At 39.4% G+C, this 24482-nt stretch overlaps 1 protein-coding gene across 1 annotated transcript in view; it reads left to right on the forward strand.

Annotated features, from left to right (window-relative positions):
* Nucleotides 1-24482, forward strand: part of LOC126198475 (unconventional myosin-IXa-like) — a 350557-nt gene that overhangs the window by 64666 nt on the left and 261409 nt on the right. The window contains exon 6 of the mRNA XM_049934833.1: nucleotides 15580-15909. Within this exon, the coding sequence (XP_049790790.1) occupies nucleotides 15580-15909 (330 nt within the window). The remainder of the gene's footprint in view (nucleotides 1-15579; nucleotides 15910-24482) is intronic.

The following is a 24482-nucleotide window of genomic DNA, read 5'->3' on the forward strand; positions in this document are numbered from 1 at the left end:
CTCCATGGGAGAATAGCAGCCTGCATTGCTGCGAAAGGTGGATATACACTGTACTAGTGCCGACATTGTGCATGCTCTGTTGCCTGTGTCTATGTGCCTGTGGTTCTGTCAGTGTGATCATGTGATGTATCTGACCCCAGGAATGTGTCAATAAAGTTTCCCCTTCCTGGGACAATGAATTCACGGTGTTCTTATTTCAATCTCCAGGAGTGTAGAAAACCAATGCACACAGATTTATCTCTCTCCGCACTCAAAGCAATCACCATATGTATCAAAGAAATTCTGTACTAAGGACATTTGGTCCAAAGAGCGGAAACACTGTAAGGTGGCTAGAGCCTTGCCAGTGAATTACAACATTTACAAATAGTGTTGCAAAGGATGGTTACGCAAATTGATAAGTTGAGCAGGCATTTCGGCCAGAAGCAACAATGCCTGAGGAACTGGTTTAGCCAAAGGGAGAGAAAGAGAAGCAAAGAAATCTCAATGCTTCGGGAGTGCAGCCAGTTGTCATACCCCACACCATACAATATTTCACATCGACACTTATCAGACATCTTCAGATGGGCCATTGAAGAGAGACAGTAATCATAGTGCTGTGTCACACATAAACTAAGTAAAAACAAATTATCTTTCTCTTGGGAAGTTTCTACCACATCTAAAATGGATTCTTGTTTACAAAAATTAATAAAAACTATTACAAACCTCTTATTTCACGTACAAAGATAGACAGTGAGTGCCAGACGAAGCCTACAAGGCAACATCTACTTGGAAATGACAGCAGATGAGATAAATTCAATGATAGTTCCTCAACTACAAATTCAGATTTCGTTTTAATCTGTTTCCAATATTCATCTCATTCTGCACAGCACTAACGTATGTAAACAGCTTATCAACAAATCTGTCTGAACATGCTTCTGTTGTCTGTCACGTTTCTCTATTTGTATATGCATTCTTCTCCTCATTGAAATTGCATTCTGTAAAATGTACCAGTATATGTACTGCAAAAAGCAGGGGGAATTTATTACATAATGACCATGCAGCGGAGGTGCAGAGTTGTGCGCACACACACACACACACACACACACACACACACACACACACACACACACACGACCACTGTCTCTGGTAACTGAAGCCAGACTACGAAGAGTGGCACATGATGGGAAAGGCAGCTGGGTGGGGGTAAGAAAGAGGATGGGATGGGGAGGGGGAGGATAAAGGAGGGTAAGGGTGGGGGACGGTAAAGTGCTGCTGGGGGCAGAGTGCAGGGATAAGGTGGAGAGAGGGTAGGGCAGCTTGGGGCAATCAGTAGGTTATATGGGGGGGGGGGGCGTTAGTGGGAAAAGAGAGAAGTAAAAAGATTGGGTGCGATGGTGGAATAGAGGGCTGTGTAATGCTGGAATGGGAACAAGGAAGGGGCTAGATGGGTAAGGACAGTGAAATATTCAAGTTCCTGTGTTCCATGTGGTCACACCACTAATGTGTAGTCCAGGTATTGATAGAAACATGTTGGCTTGAACTTGTTGGACTCTAGTGTGTTTGCTTCAAAGTGTTCCATATATAGGTTTCCCATTACAGGCAATAACAGACTACCTAAAGCCACATCATCAGTTTGTTCATAATATTTTCTGTGAGACAGGAAATAAGTTGATATGAGAATGTGCTTCAAGAATTTAGTGAAACTATTGTCGACCTTCTCCACAATTAGTTCCAAGGATTCAGATCTGATACTCTCATGTTGAAAGAGACCATAATATCAATGTTATGAAACTGCAGTTGACTGAGGCTATGTATAAAATGAGCAGAGATGCGAATGTGGTGTTTACACTTCCCCACATGTTCTTTGACAATGTATTTCAGGCATTTTACCATTTATTACATAGTTGTATCAATATTACTTTGCATTTTGCAAAGGGACCACTTGGCAATCAGGTTTTTTTAATCTTCATTGATTTGAAATTCAGAACTTGGAAATCAGTTGCCAAGTGCAGTTACATGTGACTCTCAAAAACTCTCAAGAAAATCCACTTTGAAGTTCTCCAAGCAATTTTAATTCACTAAAAGTAGAACAGTTTTTGAAGGCCTTCATGACTCTGTTGATAACACAAGTCTAGTAATTGCTGGCTCGAGTCTTTCTTCAGTCCCTCTCTCTTTTTTTCTCAATTCAAACACCTACTTCATTTAAATATAATAGTCATCAAAAATATCATTTTGGTTAACACATGTATAACTATAATTTTTATGAAAAATGCTCCACTTCTTATTCCTAATTACACATCACACTCAAAATTCCAGTTACAAATATAAATACTTATTAACGATCTGTTATAAATGATTGTTAATAAAAAAATTCAATTTAAATAATTGAAAATTAAATTTTTATGGGGTAAAAATGGAAAAAAAAGTTGGGTTGGAGTCAAATACTGGTTATTTGGACTATGTTGTTATATGCCACAGGTGTGGTCTCACTCGAGCCAGAGTGATAAGCACGTAACATCACAGAAAGAAATAATTTTCATGGTATTAAGCCCACCTGCTGCATTTTTACAGCTGCAGTTTGTTTTTTCAGTAGATGAGTTAGAAAACAAAACTTTTTTCGCAAAGTTTTGAAATGAATCATGAATACCCCATTTCACGGAAGATTGGGTAGTACAACTGGCGATGAACAATTGAATGAAGTTTTATGCAGTCTTCTCTGCCTTTAATTTCACTTCTGTGTTTGATCAAGTAGGTTCCAGTTCTATAGACACTTCGTGAAGCTTTCCACTTAACGGTAAAAATAAATGTCAGTGGCTGTACTAACGGGGTGCATTTTTGTAGAAACAATTTCAGGATGAAAATTTTCAAAAAACTTCATACTACAACAAGGAATGTAATGTGCCGACTGCTATTTGGGCGTTGTAAGGCTGTGGACCACGTGAAAGTTTTGTGGTTGTCATTACTTATTTCTATTGTCTGCTTGTCTTGAAAACAGCTCATTAAATAAGTGTGTTGCTATATCTTAGGCAGCAGCCTCCTTCTTTGAAGATACAATGCCCGTATCAGCTGTACTTAGTACCAAATACTAAGGGTGGAGGGGGGGGGGGGGCAGTCCTTATAAGTTGCAAGTGGATTACCCCAAGTCTTAGGAGTCATGAAGTAGTTCTATATCTTTCTGCTTAAGTAAATCTCCTTTCCACAAACTAATTTTGTTCACATTACTTGTTATCTAGAAAGAAAATTCTTACTGCAGCGAAGTTTTGCATGTGAAATCACTCCATTTTCATTCTATTTTAACTTTATCATAATCAGCGTGGATCAGCCACCTGAAAGAACTGTTCCACTATTAATAACCTCCATTGTTATGGGACAAGCCTGACACACTGAGAAGAGATATCATCTTCCTTTAAATTTCATTTTAGGATTGACATTTTTCTGTTTGTAAGCCATATCTTTTAAAAGATAAAAAATAACATGACATTAGGACAATAGTGTTGCCCTTGTCGACTGGCAGAATTACAATTTCCTTGTTCTCTTGAAGATTCCTAAGTCCTACTTGCTATTTCTTGAAGATGTTTGAGGTAAGCGTTGTCACCTTGATACCACTCCCCAAGTTTTGTGGTAAACCTCTTCTATTACACCTGGTGGGAGTGAACCTACAGTGTGCTCTGTGAAGCTGATATAATCCATTATTGATACTAATTTTGATGGTCATGAAATGTAGCCCTTCAGCAAGGATCTTCACTTTATCCTCTTCCATATGTTTGACAGTAAAATTAATTATTGTGGATGTCAATGCTTCCTGTCTTATCATTTTGTGGAAGTGATAGAATTCTGCTTTCTGACAGGTAGATATTTTAAACTATATGAAGTCTGCTTGTTACCAGTTCATATTGCCAACCCAATCCTTGAATACCTGCAGTAAGTGTGTCTGACATGGTAGCTACCTTTACTCGCTGTGTTAGTTAAGACCTTTACTCGCTGCTTTGGTTAAGATAAGGCTGGATTGATCCTACATCACCTACACGCACTGAACTCTGTCTTCTTAATTGGAGCCATCACCATCCTTCACAAAGAAATTCCCTGCTAAAGACTCCAGTCAACAGAGCCTGAATACTGTCATATGAGTAGATCTGAGGCTGTAAACGGTTTATGCAGTCAAAATCAACAATGGCCGACGAAGGTGCTGAGAGTGGAAAAGTAATTGAGAAGTCAAGGATAACATATCTGCCTTATACTGGACCAATCTTCTGAAACATCAGTAGACTCTTACAGAAATATAGCATCCAGTGTAATTTGCACACACAAAAGATATAAAAAGTCTGCTTGGTAATGTTAAAGAGAACCTTGATCTCCTAGGCCATCCACGATCTAGACGTAGCATCTTTGATTAGTAATCAAAAGTCCTCGGTCCCAGATTCGAACCCTGACTGCTTAACTTTTGGATAAAAGTCAGCAGTAATGGCAGCTGAAGACTTCTGACAGAAGGAGTCACCCTCATTCTGCCAACCTCCTAGTCAAAGAGGGTGGAAGAGCAGACAGAGCTTCAAGGCACTCACTTGCTGTTGGGATGGGAAAGTGCTCCTTAAAAGCTGGAAGAATCAGCAATGAACAAGGGCATGAGGATGCAGAAGGCAATGGAAACCACTGCATTAAAGGCAAATAACATGTATCCACAGGGCATGTGGCATGTAACTGAAAAAGTGTCAAGACGATCTCTCTATTGGGAAAAGATTCTGTACTAGTCCCCGATTTGGATGACCAGGAGGGGACTGCCAAGATGGAGGTGATCATAAAAAAAAAGGTTGAATAACCAATGTTCTGTGAGTTGGGATGTGGAATCTCAGAAGTTTGAAAGTGGTAGGGAAGCTAGAAAATGTGAAAAGGCACATGATAAAGGCTCAGTCTAGAAATAGTGGGCGTCAGTGAAATGAAATGGAAAGAAGACAAGGATTTCTGGTTAGACGAATATGGCTAACATCAACAGCAGTAGAAAATGGTATAATGGGAGTAGGGTTCATTGTAACTACGAAGATAGAGCAGAGAGTTTGTTGCGGGTTGATATTTGTAATTATAGACACTCTGGAAATATTGATTATCCTTGAATTAATGTTTTATATTCCATGATGTACGTTCCTTGGAGAGAAATAAATTAATGTTGTATTGGAATCACGGTGTTGTGTGTCCGTAATATTTTGGTGCCGAAACCCGGGAGAAATTGCGATTTCCTACGTGATTTCAACAATTAAAGGCTTACTTCACGCTGCAGGAAACGAGACGACGTAGGACCGCATCACAGGCTAAGTCCATTCCAATATAATATGATCACATGAACTGGTTGCTTCAAAACAATTTTTGCAGCTTTGTATTGCAAGCCTGAAACTTGCACTCAGAGTAGTTAGTTTTGTTAAAAGGTTTTCGTTCACTTACGTTTGTGCATATGCTGCTTGTTAAACGTTTAAGCTATTCACAAGCGCACTCGTAAACAATCTTACAATAGCCGTCTTTAGTAAGACATAATGCAGGACGAATCAGAGATACAGTTAGCAAACTTCAAAAGAAAGCGAACTAAGGAGAGGACTAATGCTACGCGTTTTTGTGCAGCTGTTGATGCTCTTACCACAGAAAGCCCGTTTGATGATTTTGAACATTACAGGGAACGTCTTCAAGAAACTCTGGAGAAGCCCGTTTCATTAGATGACACTATTCATAATTTTCTCTCTGACGATGAATACAATGCAGACGTGCTGAGCTGTGAGGAATATATAGACAAAGTCAAACGCGCTATACAGAAGGCTACAAAAGCAATTGATTACAAGCTTTCAGCCACAACGTCGCGGACGAATATCATGTCACCACCAGTGCTCACACAACCAACTGTATTCCACTCTGTCAAGCTACCAGCAATTAAGCTCGAGTCATTTTGTGGAGATGTCGAAATGTGGTCCCGCTTCTGGGAACAATTTGAATCGACCATTGATAAAGACCCATCCCTTTGTACAGTAAACAAACATGTTTTCCTACGAGGGTATCTGTCAGGCGAACCGAAGTTGCTAGTAGATGAAATACCTATAATTGCTAACACGTATGAAGAAACAAAGAAAATTTTGAGTAGATACGGAGATAGCAATCGCATTATACAGGTGCACCTCGATTATTTGGATGCGCTAAAGCCTGTACAGTCAGCGACACCTGAAACGCTGAACAGTACATACCTGGAATGTAACCGTCATATTCAAGCACTGCGTGCCTTAGGAGAAGCCGTTGTGGCATTCGGTAAAATTCTCACTCTGAAAATTCTGCGTGCATTTCCCGTTGAAATGTGCCAGAAATGGGTCATTCATGCTAGAAGAGCCGAAGCAGCGGAAGGAGATGTACCGAAACTACTTAACTTTTTGGAAGAAGTAGTTCGTGGTGCTCTCACTGCACAAAAGATTCGTACAGAATATCAGTCATCTCCTAGCTTCACGCCCACTGCAGCAGCGCTTCACATAAATTCAAAGCAAGCGAAAAATCCGCGTAAGCCTAAACGAGAAGTACTGGTACAACCATATTGCGTATTTTGCCTAGCTCGCTCTCATTGGGCCCAAGACTGCAACATAGTAATTGACAGCCAACAACGTATTGATAAACTAAAGCAAGATAATCGCTGTTTTATATGTCTAAACCGAGGTCATAATGCTAGAAACTGCCGTAAGAAGGGCAAGGTCTGGTGTTCTAAGTGCAAGAAAAGTCATCACAGAGCTATCTGTACTGACATTGCTGCCTCTTCTTCATCTTCTCAGCAAATTAGATCTACATATGTAGGCAGAATCGACGTAAGTTCAGCAGGTTTTACTTATCTTCAGACAGCTAGAGATTGGCTCAGTGGACCTGCAGGAGTAAGCAAACTTACTCGCTGCGTTCTGGATAGTGGTAGTCAGTCAAGCTTCATTTTCAAGTTCCTGATTGATGAGCTGGGTTTAAGAACTATAGAACATCATGTTCTATCTGTCAACGCCTTTGAAATGCCATCCGCAACTTCAACGCATTGTAGAGTCGTATAATTCACACTACAGGGTACATGGACTAATTCCAAGACGTCTATGACTGCGTTTGAAAGCACATACTCATTTTCCGCTCACCCAACTGTGCCTTCCGATTTAAGAAAACTTGTACGCACACGGGGACTTCAGTTTGCGGACCTAAGGGATGGTACAGAAGATCTTCACATCGAGATTCTTGTCGGAGCAGATTACTATTGGAAAATCATTGAAGATTCCCTTCCGATTCGACTAACGTCATCAGTTGTTCTGGTACCTTCCATTCTAGGTTGGATTCTTAGTGGAAGCAAATCAAGCACCACGGCTAACCTTGTGATGGCAAACTCCATCAGTTTAGAGACAGCAACAACAACAGACGGTATTTTACGATGTTTCTGGAATTTAGAAACAATGGGAATCACAGAAGAGGAAACAACTCTGAATCAGAAGAAATTGGCGTTATTGCAAGATTTCTCAAAATCCTACTGCATTGAAGACAAATGAAGAGTGGTGTCGTTCCCCAGAAAACCCAACGTTATGTTATCTAATAATCTTCAGCAAGCAGAGGAGAGATTTGCTTCACTGGAGAAAAAATTTACGAAGGACAAGAAACTGAAACAAATTTACGAGGCGCAAATGATAGAACACATCAAGAAGAAACATGTGGAAGTCACCCCTTCTGGACAGAAATTGTGTGACACATTTTATCTGCCACATTATGCAGTAAAGAAAGAAAAGTTAGGTGTCATCAAATGGACGATTGTATTTGATGGTTCGTCGCGCGACCAGAATGCACGTTCATTGAATGACTCTTTAGAAATAGGTCCTAATTTACTTCCTGACATTCTTTCAATATTACTGAGATATCGTCTACATCGAGTAGCCTTAATTGCCGATATCAAACAAGCATTTCTACAGTTAGTTCTTCACAGGAAAGATAGAGATCTCACGAGGTTTCTGGTACAAAGTAATCGTAGATCAACAAGGAAACCATATTACAACTGATGAAAGGATTACATACCGCTTCACCCGGCTACCATTCGGACTTACCTGCAGTCTGTTTCTTCTTGCAGCCACGCTGAAAGAACTTGCTGTAATGCACAAAACGAATTTTCTGCAAGCTGCTTTACTTGTTGAAGATTATATGTACATGGATGATTTTGTAGCAGGTGCTAAAGATGACAATGCCGTAATTAACTTATATTATGAGCTTACATCAATCATGGGACAGATCAGTCTACCAATGGCAAAGTGGGCACAAATTCAAGCCAACTGATTGGAATATGGCAATCAGCAGGTGTCATAAACACTACAGATACGGAGGTACTGGGAGTCCACTGGAACACACAGACTGATACGCTCAGTGTTGTTCACAACAATGTTACCGACAATGTTATAAATCGTCCTGCCACTAAGCGAGAAGTAGTACGAAACACTGCTAGATCATATGACCCACTGGGTTTGTTGTCGCCTGTGTCCCTCACTGCAAAAATAATTTTTCAATAAATTTGGTCAAGAGGAATTGAATGGGATGAGCTTTTACCCCTTGATCTTAGCAAACGCTGGCGAATGTGGGTATCAACATTGCCATCATGTTCACACATAAAAATCCCCTGATGGGTTGGTGTATCTGAAAACACTGAGCCAGAAATCCATGTCTTTTGCGACACATCAGAAAAGGCCTACGGAGCAGTCCTTTATGTACGGTGCACCACAACAAATATGGTATCAGTCCATTTAGTTTGCAGTAAAAACCGACTAGCTCCCATCAAAAAAATAACTCTTCCACGGCTGGAACTTATAGCGACACTTCTTGAATCAAGACTACTTCATTATTTCTGTAAGGCCACGAGCTATAATGCAAGTTGTGCAACATTGTGGACTGACTCAACTGTAGCCTTAGGATGGATGCAACACGACTCTAATCGATGGAAAACCTTTGTGTCAAACCGTGTTACGGAAATACGACGACTAATGAATCCGTCACAGTGGAGGCACTGCCCTGGTGACGAAAATCCAGCTGATCTAACCTCCAGAGGTACCACAACAGATAAACTTCACCATGCTTCTGTATGGTTCCATGGACCTGATTGGTTAACAAAGAACAGAACACAGTGGCTTCGAATTTTACAGACAGAAGAGCACTCCTTGCCAGAAAAGAAGAAATTAACAGACCAAGTCTTCATGGTACAAACAACGATTCCTATTTTAACAGCTACATGGTACAACAGCTACTTCAAGCTGTTAAGAGTTACAGGATGGGTACTTCGCTTTAAACGGCACTTATTGAAAGAAAACAGAACATCTGGAGAACTAACAGCATCAGATTTGGGCGAAGCACGCACTTACTGGATTCAAGTTGTTCAACAGCAACATTTTGCGCTCGACCTGCATGCACTATACAACAACATGCCTCTACCACGTAATTCTCAGATAGCTCGCTACAACCCATTGTTAGATAATGGTCTTATTCGTCTCTGTGGGCGGCTGCAGTTTGCAGAATTGCCCAGAGATCAACGCCACCCGATTCTTCTTGAAGGACATCATCATTTCACATGTTTACTGATACAGCAGACTCACATTCGTTTGCATCACCTTGGAGTAAACATAGTGTTATCTGAACTGAGAACAGAATTCTGTATCCTTAGAGCTCAACAGGCAATTAAACATGTTCTACACCGTTGCCTACCTTGTAAGATGGTGAAAGCTCACATTGTTCAACAAACTGAGTCTCCACTACCAGCTGAACGAATCTCACCATTGAAACCATTTACAGTAACAGGTATTGACTTTGCTGGTCCATTATATGTCAGACAAGGACATATTACGAAGAAAGTGTATATGCTCTATTCACATGCGCAACAACACGAGCCATACACCTGGAACTAGGCTCAGATATGTCAACTGACAGATTTCTTCAAGCCCTACAAAGGTTTGTCGGAAGACGAGGAGTGCCCAGCACAATTTACACTTATAATGCTACTAACTTCCATGCCACACACTTAGAGCTGAAGGAGCTCTGGCAGGCTCTCATGGCAAGCAAGACGCACAAGTACCTCGCCCAGCAAGCCATCACTTGGAAATTCTTCGCCCCACACACGCCTTGGTGGGGAGGGTTCTGGGAACGGATGGTGGGATCTGTCAAACGCTGCCTGAGAAAAGTTTTAGGACAGTCACAGTTGAACGAAGAAGGTCTCAACACAATCCTGGACAGCATAGAAGCAGCACTAAACTCTAGACCAATTACGCAAGGGGGAGAGGAATCTGAGCCACTGACGCCCGCACATTTCCTTATAGGTGATCGACTCAGAACACTACCTACTGGTCCAGAATCACCAGTTAGAAAGGACTTGTCCAAGGAATTTCAACGGCTGCAGAATTTGGTAGAACACTTCTGGAACAGGTGGAAGAAAGAATATCTAATCCTGCTCAAAAACTTCCATGAAACTCATCAACCAAGGCCAGGTTCATGAAGACTCCAGCTGGGTGATGTTGTTCTTCTACAAGAGGATGTTTGTCCACGACACATGTGGAGGAAGGCGCGGATAGAAGATCTTCATGAAGGAAGAGATGGGGAAATACGAACTGTAACCTTACGAATTTCAGAAGGATCCATAATCTCACGTCCCATTCAACTGGTCATTCCTCTAGGAGTTGACCAGGGTCGGGAGGGTGTTGCGGGTTGATATTTGTAATTATAGACACTCTGGAAATATTGATTATCCTTGAATTAATGTTTTATATTCCATGATGTACGTTCCTTGGAGAGAAATAAATTAATGTTGTATTGGAATCACGGTGTTGTGTGTCCGTAATAGTTACTGTGATCAGTTCAGTGATATTTAGTAACAGGGTTGCTATCTGATTCAACAGCAAACCAACACAGACAACGATAGTTCAGGTATACGTGCTGAAATCACAAGCAGAAAATGAAGAGAGAGAGAAAGTACTGTAAGATATTGAACACGTAATTCAGTACATAAATGGAGATGAAAATCAAATAGTCGTGGGGGATTGGAATGTGGTTCTAGGGGAAGGAGTGGAAGAAAGGGTTACAGGAGAATATTGGCATGGTAGTAGGAATGAGAGAGGAGAAATACTAGTTGAATTCTGCAAGGAAGCTAAGATGAAATGGCTATATGAAAAATGCAAAGAAATATAAAAGAAATGATTGTCATACTAACTCAGCATAGAGAAAAGTCAGAACAACCTTCAGTGAAATTAAAAGCAAGTGCAGTAACATTAAAACTCCAGTGAGAATTCCACTGTTACATGCAGAAGTGAGACTGGATAAGTGGGAAGAGTACGTTGAGGGCATCTGCGGGGGCGATGACTTGTCTGATTACGTGTTAGAAGAAGAAACGGGTCAATAGGAAAGAAATAGGGGATCCTGTATTAGAATCAGAATTTAGACATGCTTTGAAAGACTTAAAATCAAATAAGGCAGAAGGGGTAGACAACATCCCATTGGAATTTTAAAATCATTGGGTGAAGTGGCAACAAAACGATTGTCCACATTAGTGTATAGAATGTATGAGACTGGCGCTATACCATCAGACTTGTGTGTGCGTATGTGTGTGGGGGAGGGGGATATCTTCCACGCAGTTCCCAAGATTGCAAGAGCAGACAAGTGCATGAATTATGGCACAGTCTGCTTGACAACTAGTGCATCCAAGTTGCTGACTGGAAAAATATACAGAAGAATGGAAAAGAAAACTGAAGATCTATTAGATGATGATTAGTTTGGCTTTGGGAAAGGTGAAGGCTCCAGAGAGACAGTTGTGACATTGTGATTGATAATGGAGGAAAGACTGAAGAAAAATCAAGACATTTGTCAACCTGGATAATGTTTTCAGCCGTGTAAAATAGTGTAAGATATTTGAAATTCTGAGAAAAATAGGGGTAAGCTATAGGGAAAGATGGGTAATATACAATATGTAAAAGAACCAGGAGGGAACGGTAAGAATGGAAGATGAAAAAGAAGTGCTTGGATTAAAAAGGATGTAAGATAGGGATGTAGTCTTAAACCCCTACTAGTCAATTTAATCGTTGAAGAAGCGATGACAGAAATAAAACATGGGTTCAAGAAGGGGGTCAAAATTAAATGTGGAATAGTATCAGTGTTAAAATTCACTGATGACGTTGCTATCTGCAGTGAAAGTGGAGAAGAATTACAGTATCTGTTGAATAGAATGCACAGTCCAGTGAGTACAGAATATGGATTGAGAGTAAATCAAAGAAAGACGAAAATAATGAGAAGTAGCAGAATTGAGAACATCGAGAAACTAACCATGTTGGTGATCATGAAGTAATCGTGATTGGTGATCACGAAGTAGATGAAGTTAAGGAATTCTGCTACCTAGGCAGTAAAATAACCCATGATCGGCAGAGCAAGGAGAATATAAAATGCAGACTAGTACTGGCAAAATGGGCATTCATTGCCAAGAGAAGTCTACTGGCATCAAAAATAGGTCTTAATTTGTGGAAGAAATTTCTGAGAATGTGCGTTTGGAGCACAGTATTGTATGGTAGTGAGACATGGACTGTGAAAACTGGAACAGAGGAGAACAGAAGCATTTGAGATTTGGTGTTACAGAAGGGGTTGAAAATTATGTGGATTGATAAGCTAAGTAATGAGGTTCTATGTAGAATAGACAAGAAAAGGAATGTATGGAAAACACTGACAAGAAGGGACAGGATGATAGGACATATGTTAAGACATCAAGGAATAATTTTCTTGCTAGTAGAGGGATATGTAGGGGGTAAAAACTGTAGAGGAAGACAGAGATTGGGATACATCCAGCAAATAATTGAGGACATGGATTGGCAAGTGCTATTCTGAGATGAAAGGTTGGCACAGGAGAGGAATTTGTTGTGGGCTACATCAAATCCAACAGAAGACTGACCTAAAAAAAAAAAAAAAAAATTACAAAGGAGAGAGCAGATAAGTGGAAAGATTATATTGAAGTCATCTGTGACGGACTGGGCGTGGCTGATGACAAGATAGAAAAAGTAACAGGAGTTGGTATAAAAGCGATAGGGGATCCAGATTCCATGCAAATTTGACATGTCTTATGTACGGTGGACTATAACAGTAGTTGAGGAAAGCTGGAAGGAACGTCGGTGGTACACCTGTCTAAAATAACAGTGAAATGACATACAAGGAGATCAGTTATCATGGTGTAAATGCCAAGTTTCTGGCACAGCATAATTAAGGAGTCAATTGAAATAAAACGATTGGAAAACATGATAAACTGTGATGATGGTTTCAGTTTAAAGAAGGCTTGAAGTCTAATGTTCAATTAAGTAAGTGCTCACAAACCGTCTCATCCAATAGAGCTGGAAAACAGCGTGTTGCAGTGGTGAAGTGGCTGCCTTTCCTAAAAAATCTCAATGAGACTGGAACAAAAAATCTTGTTTGCTATTCTGAAACTACTACTGTGAACAGGATCTAGTAGATTCTCTGGTGCTCTGACACCCACGTGGATTCATTGGAGTCTGTAGCCTCAATCCACCTGAAAAATGCTAAGATAATGTGCAGTTTATGAAGTAACAGTACAAAACTGAAATAAAAATGAGAGTCAGAGGGCAAAGAGCATGTATGGAGACATTGATATAAATAGCAGTGCAGCAGCAGCGATAATTGACAGTGTGGTTGGAGTCCATACAGTGAGTATACATAACCAACTGCCCAACTAACAGTAATTGAAGATGACTTGATCAGTTCTCAAAATACTGTGCAGAAAATGAAATTGATAACTTGGCTGCGTACCTGAGTGCACACCATTAATCAATCACACTGAGAAAACCTTGAGAGATCACAAGCTGTCATGGTCACTACACACAAATCAGCTATAGTTAACTAAGTGGCAAAATAAAATGTATTCCAGTTCCTCAGCTTCACCTACAGGAGATTAAATCATATAGTTACTTTATGTTTCCTTACAGTTATCCTGCTTAGGCTACAGAATCCAATGACTCCTGGTGGATGTCAGAGCACCAGAGAATCTACTAGATCCTGTTCACAGGAGTAGTTTCAGAAAAGCAAACTACATCTACATCCACATCCATACTCCGCAAGCCATCTGACGGTGTGTGGCGGAGGGTACCTTGAGTACCTCTATCGGTTCTCCCTTCTATTCCAGTCTCGTATTGTTCGTGGAAAGAAAGATTGTCGGTGTGCCTCTGTGTGGGCTCTAATCTCTCTGATTTTATCCTCGTGGTCTCTTCGCGAGATATACATAGGTGGGAGCAAAATACTGCTTGACTCCTCGATGAAGGTATGTTCTTGAAACTTCAACAAAAGCCCGTACCGAGCTACTGAGTGTCTGTCTTGCAGAGTCTTCCACTGTAGTTTATCTATCATCTCCGTAACGCATTCGCGATTACTCAATGATTCTGTAACGAAGTGCGCTGCTCTCTGTTGGATCTTATCTATCTCTTCTATCAATCCTATCTGGTACGGATCCCACACTGGTCAGCAATAGTCAAACAGTGGGCGAACAAGTGTATTGTAACCTACTTCCTTTGTTTTCAGATTGCATTTCCTCAAGATTCTTCCAATGAATCTCAGTCTGGCATCTGCTTTACCGACGATCAACTTTATATAATCATTCCATTTTAAATCACTCCTAATGCCCACTCCCAGATAATTTATGGAATTAACTGCTTTCAGTTGCTGACCTGCTATATTGTAGCTAAATGATAAAGGATCTTTCTTTCTGTGTATTCGCAGCACATTACACTTGTCTACATTGAGATTCAATTGCCATTCCCTGCACCATGCGTCAATTCGTTGCAGATCCTCCTGTATTTCAGTACAATTTTCCTTACAACCTCTAGATATACCACAGTATCATCCGCGTAAAGTCTCAGTGAACTTCCGATATTATCCACAAGGTCGTTTATGTATATTGTGAATAGCAACAGTCCTACGACACTCCCATGTGGCACACCTGAAATCACTCTTACTTCGGAAGACTTCTCTCCATTGAGAATGACATGCTGTGTTCTGTTATCTAGGAACTCCTCAATCCAATCACACAATTGGTCAGATAGTCCATATGCTCTTACTTTGTTCATTAAACGACTGTGGGGAACTGTATCGAATGCCTTGCGGAAGTCAAGAAACAAGGCATCTACCTGGGAACCTGTGTTTATGGCCCTCTGTGTCTCGTGGACAAATAGCGCGAGCTGGGTTTCACACGATCATCTTTTTCGAAACCCATGCTGATTCCTACAGAGTAGATTTCTAGTCTCCAGAAAAGTCATTATACTCTAACATAATATTTGTTCCAAAATTCTACAACTGATCGACGTTAGAGATATAGGTCTATAGTTCTGCACATATGTTGGACGCCCTTTCTTGAAAAACTAGATTTTTTGTTCCAGTCTCATTGAGAGTCTGGTAGGAGAGGCAGCCTTTGGAGTGATTCAGATCTCTGTTGGTGTATTTGGAATTAGGTTTCCATGAGTTCCTAAAACAATTAGAGATTTCTGTATTAATGTGTGTATATGTTATTTTTGATCTTGTAATGTCTGAAATTGTAGTTTTAATGCTATTGGTTTTCATTCACAGAGTGATTGTTACACCTTTGACAGTGCCGATGAGAAATATGAGTTTTCACGCCTGAAACAGTCTATGGAAATGGTTGGCTTTGCAGCAGAGAAACAGAGACGTCTCTTTGCGGTATTGTCGGCAGTACTGTTACTTGGAAATGTGGAATTCGCACCACGCAAATCAGCTGCCTATCATCATGATGAAGCAGTTGGAGTGAAAAATCTGGAAGTTGTACAACTCATATCCCAGTTACTCAGGGTGCGACAGGAGACACTTATGGCGGCTCTTACGGCAAAACGTGCACGCGCATCAGGAGAGACACTGGTGATAAATTTTCGCCTACCAGAGGTAAGCCATAAAGCAAAAATGCTTTATTACATTCTTTTGTGGTAAATCTTATATGTGCCTGTTCTCTGATTTATATTTGTGAGCATGGGAGCTGAATTTATATTAAATACCTTAAGATAAGGCTTTCAAGAATTGAATTAAATGTATCATAGTTCAGAATAATTTTGCATTGTATTCTCTGTGAATTGTAGTGCTGTTACTTCTCACCCTGGCCGGCATAAAAACTCCCAAATAATTAATTTTTACTTTTATAAATGTAACATTGGCAGAAGATTATAAAACATTGTCTGCTCTGTAGTTTATGTGGTAGCTGCATAACTGCAAATTCATTAGTGATCCCAAGTTATTGGTGCTACACCTGTAATGCCATTAAGTGCAGTGTTCACTGTTTTGCATTCAGTTTTCTTGTGTGTAGAAATTTATTTTTGAATAGGCTAACATTACCATTCCTGAAATTGACTCAATAAATTACCTTATTCTTTAGTAATGAAATTTAATATTAATTGAAATGCATAGTCTTCGCAGTACACCAGTCTTCATATTTACTATGTCAGCATCTTGTTCAGTCATGAAAAATCCAGTTATTGAATACAATAAATAGTCAAATCTTCATGCTTTGTGGGTTCGTAGTTGGGCCTCAGGGTATCTACTCCCAGTGTACATATTTTTACTGTACTTGTATTGTGACATTAGCCAGCACTCTCCAAGTGACAGTGTTTTAAGATCTCTTCAGTTGAGTGACTTTTAGAACATCAAAATTTATGTACACAGAGAAATGTGTTGTAATTACTATTTTATTCAAAACATGTACATAGATTTCACAAAATTACTGACAAGCTTCTGGTTTTACTCACAGCTCTGGGTTTTCTGACTAAAATCAATTTCCTTCTTTTTCCTGCACTTTTTACTGTTTGTAACCACCATTACATTGTTGCAAATATTTTCTGAGTGAAATTTTTCTGTATCACTTCCATAATAGACTCAAAATTATGAAGTGTAAATGTGTGTGAATAACCTACGTCTAGACAGAAAAAAATTGTTCTGACTGGTATAATAGCAGGGCTGTTCTGAAAAGAGAACTAAATCTTGTCACTGTACAGGGAAAGGTATGTCCACCCTCTGCCTTTTTTTACTCTGCCATTCATGTTGTTAATAATAATGATGATAACAATAATAATAATAATAATAATAATAATAATAATAATAAGGCCCGGGAAAAGAATAGGCCTCCGGTATGTTCTGCCAGTCGTAAAAGGCGACGAAAAGAACAAACCACTAATAGGGCTAACCCCCCTTTTAGTGTGATTAGTTGGTTCAGGACAGAACTAAAGAAGCCTCGGACAAGCGCCGTCATGGTCGGGGACGACGCTTGAACCCTATGCCCGCCCACAATGGTAACGACACTGCTAGCCAACTGGAAAATGATTTAAATCCAAATAGAGGTGTTTTGCAGGATATGCTTCCTGCAACCACCCTAGAAGGAAAACAAAGACAGAGGATGAGATGGTCAGATGAAGTTAATCGACACCTCATGTTCTCTTATTACCAAGCAACAAACCTAGGAACCAACACAACTGGATACAGATCACAAGTATACACAACATTTATTACCAGATACCCAGAATTAAAATTTTTAACAGAACAACGACTAGCTGATCAGATCCGTGTAATAATCAAAAATAACAGGATACCCCAGTCAGAATTAGAAAACATCAAACAAGAAGTACAACAAATACTGGAACAAAATAATGTGCAATCAGAAGAAGAAGAAAATACAGTAATGGACTCAAACATCGAAGAGCAAACAAACAAAGAACAACACACATCAATTAAACAATCAGAGGAAAACGACATCTTAAGACAGCCACCAGAACAAGCACAAATAGAACACGAAGTGACACAGATGCTAGATATAGAAGAAAAATTTCAGCTAACATATATAGAATACAAAGACACAAATACAGACATTAGACCATTCTTGCATAGACCACCAAATAACCCACAAGTCGAAACAACAATAAAAACTATCAACACAATCATACACAACAAAATAAATGAAAACACAACTATGGAAGAGTTACAACTACTGGTTTATATAGGAGCACTCACTACACTAAATATACACACTAGACAGAGATCAGAACCAACCAACACACAGAAGAAACCCACAAAACCAGCATGGCAACACAGGCTACAGATCAGAATAGAAAAACTGAGAAAAGACATCGGACAGCTAACACAATTTATAAGAAATGAAATCTCGGAAAAAAAACGAAAAAGGTTAGGTAAAATCTCACAACAAGAAGCGACAGAGCAATTAGACGAAAAGAAGCAGAAATTACAAGCATTAGCCAAACGACTCAGAAGATACAAAAAAAGTGAAAATAGAAGGAAACAAAACCAAACATTCAACACAAACCAAAAGAAATTTTACCAGACAATAGATAACACACACATTAAAATAAACAATCCACCAAACATAACAGACATGGAACACTTCTGGAGCAACATATGGTCAAACACGGTACAACATAACAGGCATGCACAGTGGATACAAACAGAAACAGACACATACAAGATGATACCACAAATGCCTGAAGTGATAATTTTGCAACATGAAGTCACCCAAGCAATTAATTCTACTCACAATTGGAAAGCCCCTGGAAATGATAAAATAGCAAATTTCTGGTTAAAGAAGTTCACCTCAACACATTCACATCTAACTAAATTATTTAACAGTTACATTGCAGACCCATACACATTCCCTGATACACTTACACATGGAATAACTTATCTGAAACCTAAAGATCAAGCAGACACAGCGAACCCAGATAAATATCGCCCCATAACATGCCTACCAACAATATACAAAATATTAACTTCAATCATTAAACAGAAATTAATGACACATACAACACATAACAAAATTATAAATGAAGAACAAAAAGGCTGTTGCAAAGGAGCACGAGAATGTAAAGAGCAACTGATAATAGATGCAGAGGTGACATATCAAGCTAAAACTAAACAAAGGTCGCTACACTACGCATACATTGATTACCAAAAAGCTTTTGATAGTGTACCGCACTCATGGTTACTACAAATATTGGAAATATACAAAATAGATCCTAAATTGATACAGTTCCTAAACATAGTAATGAAAAATTGGAAAACCACACTTAATATCCAAACAAATTCAAATAATATCACATCACAGCCAATACAGATTAAGCGTGGAATATACCAAGGAGACTCATTAAGTCCTTTCTGGTTCTGCCTTGCTCTGAACCCACTATCCAACATGCTAAATAATACAAATTATGGATACAATATTACTGGAACATACCCACACAAAATCACACATTTGCTATACATGGATGATCTAAAACTACTGGCAGCAACAAATCAACAACTCAACCAATTACTAAAGATAACAGAAGTATTCAGCAATGATATAAGTATGGCTTTTGGAACAGACAAATGTAAGAAAAATAGCATAGTCAAGGGAAAACACACTAAACAAGAAGATTACATATTGGATAACCACAGCGACTGCATAGAAGCGATGGAAAAAACGGATGCCTATAAATATCTAGGATACAGACAAAAAATAGGAATAGATAATACAAATATTAAAGAAGAACTAAAAGAAAAATATAGACAAAGACTAACAAAAATACTGAAAACAGAATTGACAGCAAGAAACAAGACAAAAGCTATAAATACTTATGCCATACCAATATTGACCTACTCATTTGGAGTAGTGAAATGGAGTAACACAGACCTAGAAGCACTCAATACACTTACACGATCACAATGCCACAAATATAGAATACATCACATACATTCAGCAACAGAAAGATTCACATTAAGCAGAAAGGAAGGAGGAAGGGGATTTATCGATATAAAAAACCTACATTATGGACAGGTAGACAATTTAAGAAAATTCTTTATAGAACGAGCAGAAACTAGCAAAATACACAAAGCAATCACTCATATAAATACATCGGCTACACCACTACAATTTCATAACCACCTCTACAACCCTTTAGACCACATAACATCAACAGATACGAAGAAAGTAAATTGGAAAAAGAAAACACTTCATGGCAAGCACCCATATCATCGAACACAGCCACACATCGATCAAGACGCATCCAACACATGGCTAAGAAAAGGCAATATATACAGTGAGACAGAAGGATTCATGATTGCAATACAGGATCAAACAATAAACACCAGGTATTACAGCAAGCATATTATTAAAGATCCCAATACCACAACAGATAAATGCAGACTTTGTAAACAACAAATAGAAACAGTAGATCACATCACAAGCGGATGTACAATACTAGCAAATACAGAATACCCCAGAAGACATGACAATGTCGCAAAAATAATACATCAACAGCTTGCCTTACAACATAAACTTTTAAAACAACAAGTTCCTACATACAAGTATGCACCACAAAATGTACTGGAGAATGATGAATACAAATTGTACTGGAACAGAACCATTATAACAGATAAAACAATGCCACATAACAAACCTGACATCATACTCACCAATAAAAAGAAGAAATTAACACAACTAATCGAAATATCCATACCCAATACAACAAATATACAAAAGAAAACAGGAGAAAAAATTGAAAAATACATCCAACTGGCTGAGGAAGTCAAAGACATGTGGCATCAGGATAAAGTTGACATCATACCAATTATACTATCAACTACAGGAGTCATACCACACAATATCCACCAGTACATCAATGCAATACAGCTACATCCAAACATATATATACAACTACAGAAATCCGTAATTATTGATACATGTGCAATTACCCGAAAGTTCCTAAATGCAATATAACACATACCGTACAGTTAATAGGAAGTGACGCTTGATCAAGGTCCGCGTCACTTTCCATTCTCAACCAGACTTAACGTCTGAGAAAGTAAATAAATAATAATAATCAAGGTCCGCGTCACTTTCCATTCTCAACCAGACTTAACGTCTGAGAAAGTAAAGAAATAATAATAATAATAACTCATTAGATTGGGTCAGTGCAGACACACATGTAGTTGATGCTATGTTAAAATACAGTAATGTAGTAGACAAGAGTTGCAAAAACTCTTACGGGAAAAGGCAAACAGTTTGTTCAAGGCTAAAGGAGTAGATAGGAGGAGAAAAATGTATCCAGAAATTCAGATTGGCTGAGGCATTAGGAAAAGAGGAAAAAGAGTATGGAAAGAAGAATGAAACAAAACAGAAGAGAAGGTTAATGTATTTGACTTAAAGGGAGAGTGAACACAAAAAAAAAAAAAAAAAAAAAATCAAAACTAGAAAGAAATGTAGCAAAAGAAGGGATTAAAAACCAGGAAATCAGTGGCAGGCAATGTAAAACAAGGATGAAGAGTATAGGAAGGGCTATGGTAATGTGGTTGTCCAATTGAAAAGCTAGTTTATTTTTGCCCATATCATTGCCAGGCCCAAGATATTTTAGTCATACTGCCTAGTGTGTATAATTACAATGCTGTCAAAAATGTGCTCATAAATCTTCTGCCGTAATCAAGAACATGCACCTCAAGAAGCTAATGTGCACTGAAGGAACACACTAACTGTATACTGTGAACCAGTGGCTATGTTCCGTGTACTTTTGAGCAACCTAATGGATGATATTACGAGGAGGAACATTCTTAATTTTCACTTCGCGGTGGATATGCAAAACAGCCTCGCAGTGTGTGACAGTGACCTTGATGCTCTGGCCAAAGCAGCAGAATGTGTCATGGAAATGCATCCATATGTAGGTGTTACTATCACTTCTAATTATTGGGAGAACTCTATAGGATAATACTAGGAACAAATTGTTAAACCTGCCAAGCATATTGTGGACTATTGAATGAGATGTCGTGATCATGCTGTCCATTTTTTATCACAGTGTGTTTGATGATATAGCAATTTCCAATTAACACTTTATTTATTTACATTCACACTTTGTTTATTTACATTCACCTTCAACACAAAAAATGTTCCAATTCATTGTTTCCAGTATGCTCTATTGAATCATTGCATCAGATTTTTCTAATTTATGGACTTCTAAAGATCTACACCATAATTGTTTTGTTGATTCCAAGATATGATCAGCTTACGATGGGCAGAGTGCTGGCAGCGCAGCGATCAGCAGTGAATCTCCATACACTAATCTGCTTAATCAATTCCGAGAAATCACTCGTTTGTTCACATACTTCAGCATCAGTAAAACATTGAAAAATACACCTTGTGTCACAGTACTGAGTCACCTACTTCATTTCTATTCATTATAAGTGTTCAAAGTACTGCACTGAAAAGGTGTTTGAATGTTGTGCAGGTGTGGTTAAATTTAGTGGAGCTAAACTTCTTACTGTTGTTATTTATAGATCCCCAGACTCCGATTTCACAACATTTTTGCTAAAGCTAGAGGAGGTTCTTGGTTCACTTTATAGGAAATACAAAAAGTTAGTTACATGTGGTGACTTCAATATTAATTGTATAAGTGATTGTGCAAGGAAAAGGATGCTGGTAGACCTCCTTAGTTCATATAATCTTATGCAAACCGTATTCTTTCCAACGAGAGTGCAAGGGAACAGTAGAACAACCATAGACAATATTTTTGTTCATTCGTCATTATTAGAAGGGCATTCTGTTATGTAACAACTATAACGGCTTCTGATACCAAATGTAACAGTTGTGTTACTAAATGTGACACTTCTGACACTAAATGTAACTGGGTTTTCTCTTTGGATGCAAGTCAATTGTCAGGATGAGCATTCTAAAGCATTCTGTCAGGGTGAAAATATTAAATAAATTGACTTTTCTCTCTTAACAACATGTGGGCAGGGTGGGTTCTTCCTTGGCTCGGGTATGAGGTCGAATGAAACATCATTTTTACATAAGATAACTTTTATTGAAGATTTGTACAACTGTATCTTACGGGATGTTCTGGTTCGGAGAGCGGCAGCTGTGTCGTTTGTGAAGTCTTCTGCTGCGGCGGCGGCGTCTGATTACGCGTAGCGGTGTGCATCTCGTGTCGCCGTCTCGCCCAGCTGACTGCAGACGCGCAGCACGAGGTGGCCCGTTTAATTATTGCGAGCGAAATCGTGCATCAGATGATACCTTGGGTGTCGCATCCCAGTGTTTCTCTTCTCTAAGCGGCCGCGTGTGTTCTGCGTCGGCCAGCGGAGCGGCGCGGCGGGGGAAGGCCAGTGTGGCGGACCCGAACCACGGGCTCCCGCTTGCCAGTCTTCGGCTGTCAGGTCTTCATCCCAGCTCACAGGTGACTACTGATGTGAGGCCGTCTCCTTCCCGTCCTCACGAGTCACCCGGGTATGTAAAAACCAGACTTCAAGTACCTTTTAACTTCTGTCTTCTGGCGCCGCGGCTGCTGCTTGCTATTCCATTACAGTGGCGGACTTGGTGCGTCTGTGCATGATGCAGTCTCTTCTTGCATGACGGTCTTCAGCACCGAAACTGACTGAAAACTTCGTCTTCTTCGTCTCTTCTCTCCGTCTCCGTCTTCGTCTCCGTCTCCGTCTCAGTCTTCATCTGACTTCATCTGTCTCCGTCTTCATCTGTCTGGCCCACTGCGTCTCGCGTATTTATTCACTTCAGTTTACTGGAGGTGAATGACTTCACGGTCATTGCCTCGTCTGTCACGTTGAAAAGCTTCTCGAAGAATCTTCTTAACGTCGGTTGTTGGCTCTTGGAATGTAGGTGAGGGCCTTTGATCACATGTGACGACTGAGAAACACGTGAGCCAGTCATTGCCTCTTCTGTCACGTTGAAAAGCTTCTCGAAGAATCTTCTTAACGTCGGTCATTGGCTCTTGGGATGTAGGCGAGGGCCTTTGCTCACATACGACAACTGAGAAACACGTGAGCCGGTCGGGCGATGCCCTGACGGCTGAATCGACAGCGCCCGCTTATGTGGAACTTGCTGACTTCATGGTCATTGTCTTTTCTGTTCTGCTGTTTTGCCCGCTGAATGCCAGTATGTAACTCTCTAAACTAAACCAAGTTTTCCATTTATATCCTAATTTCTAGTTCACTTTGATTTCACTGATTTATTTACTTAAGTTCCACTCAACATTCCTCCACCCTTCGGAGAAATTCGCCCTCGAATTTACCACTCAACATTCCTCCACTCTTCACACGGCAAAAGCACTAACATAAGCAATGAAAACTCTCGACTTAGAAGATTACACACGCTTCACATTAAGTATGTTGAAAATACTTCAGCACTTTACTAAAGCACTGTACGCTCATGAATCACATAGTTCACACATAAATGGTTATAATAAGTGTAACAAATCTTGATGACAATGAATAAACAAAAAATAGATTATTCACTTAGAAATTTACGTAGCAACACCTGTTTAATCTACCCTATATGAATGCAAGAATATTTATTCTACAGTATTGTTTATTTTAACATGAGTCTGTTTAATAAAGAGTGAAGTACAATAAAGAAAATTAATACACTAATGCTCAAAAGTAACCACTGAAGTACACCAGTTAAGAGTGTGGTATCCAGTTAACAG

This window comes from Schistocerca nitens, chromosome 8 (genome assembly GCF_023898315.1).
Source record: "Schistocerca nitens isolate TAMUIC-IGC-003100 chromosome 8, iqSchNite1.1, whole genome shotgun sequence".
Classification (NCBI taxonomy): domain Eukaryota; kingdom Metazoa; phylum Arthropoda; class Insecta; order Orthoptera; family Acrididae; genus Schistocerca; species Schistocerca nitens.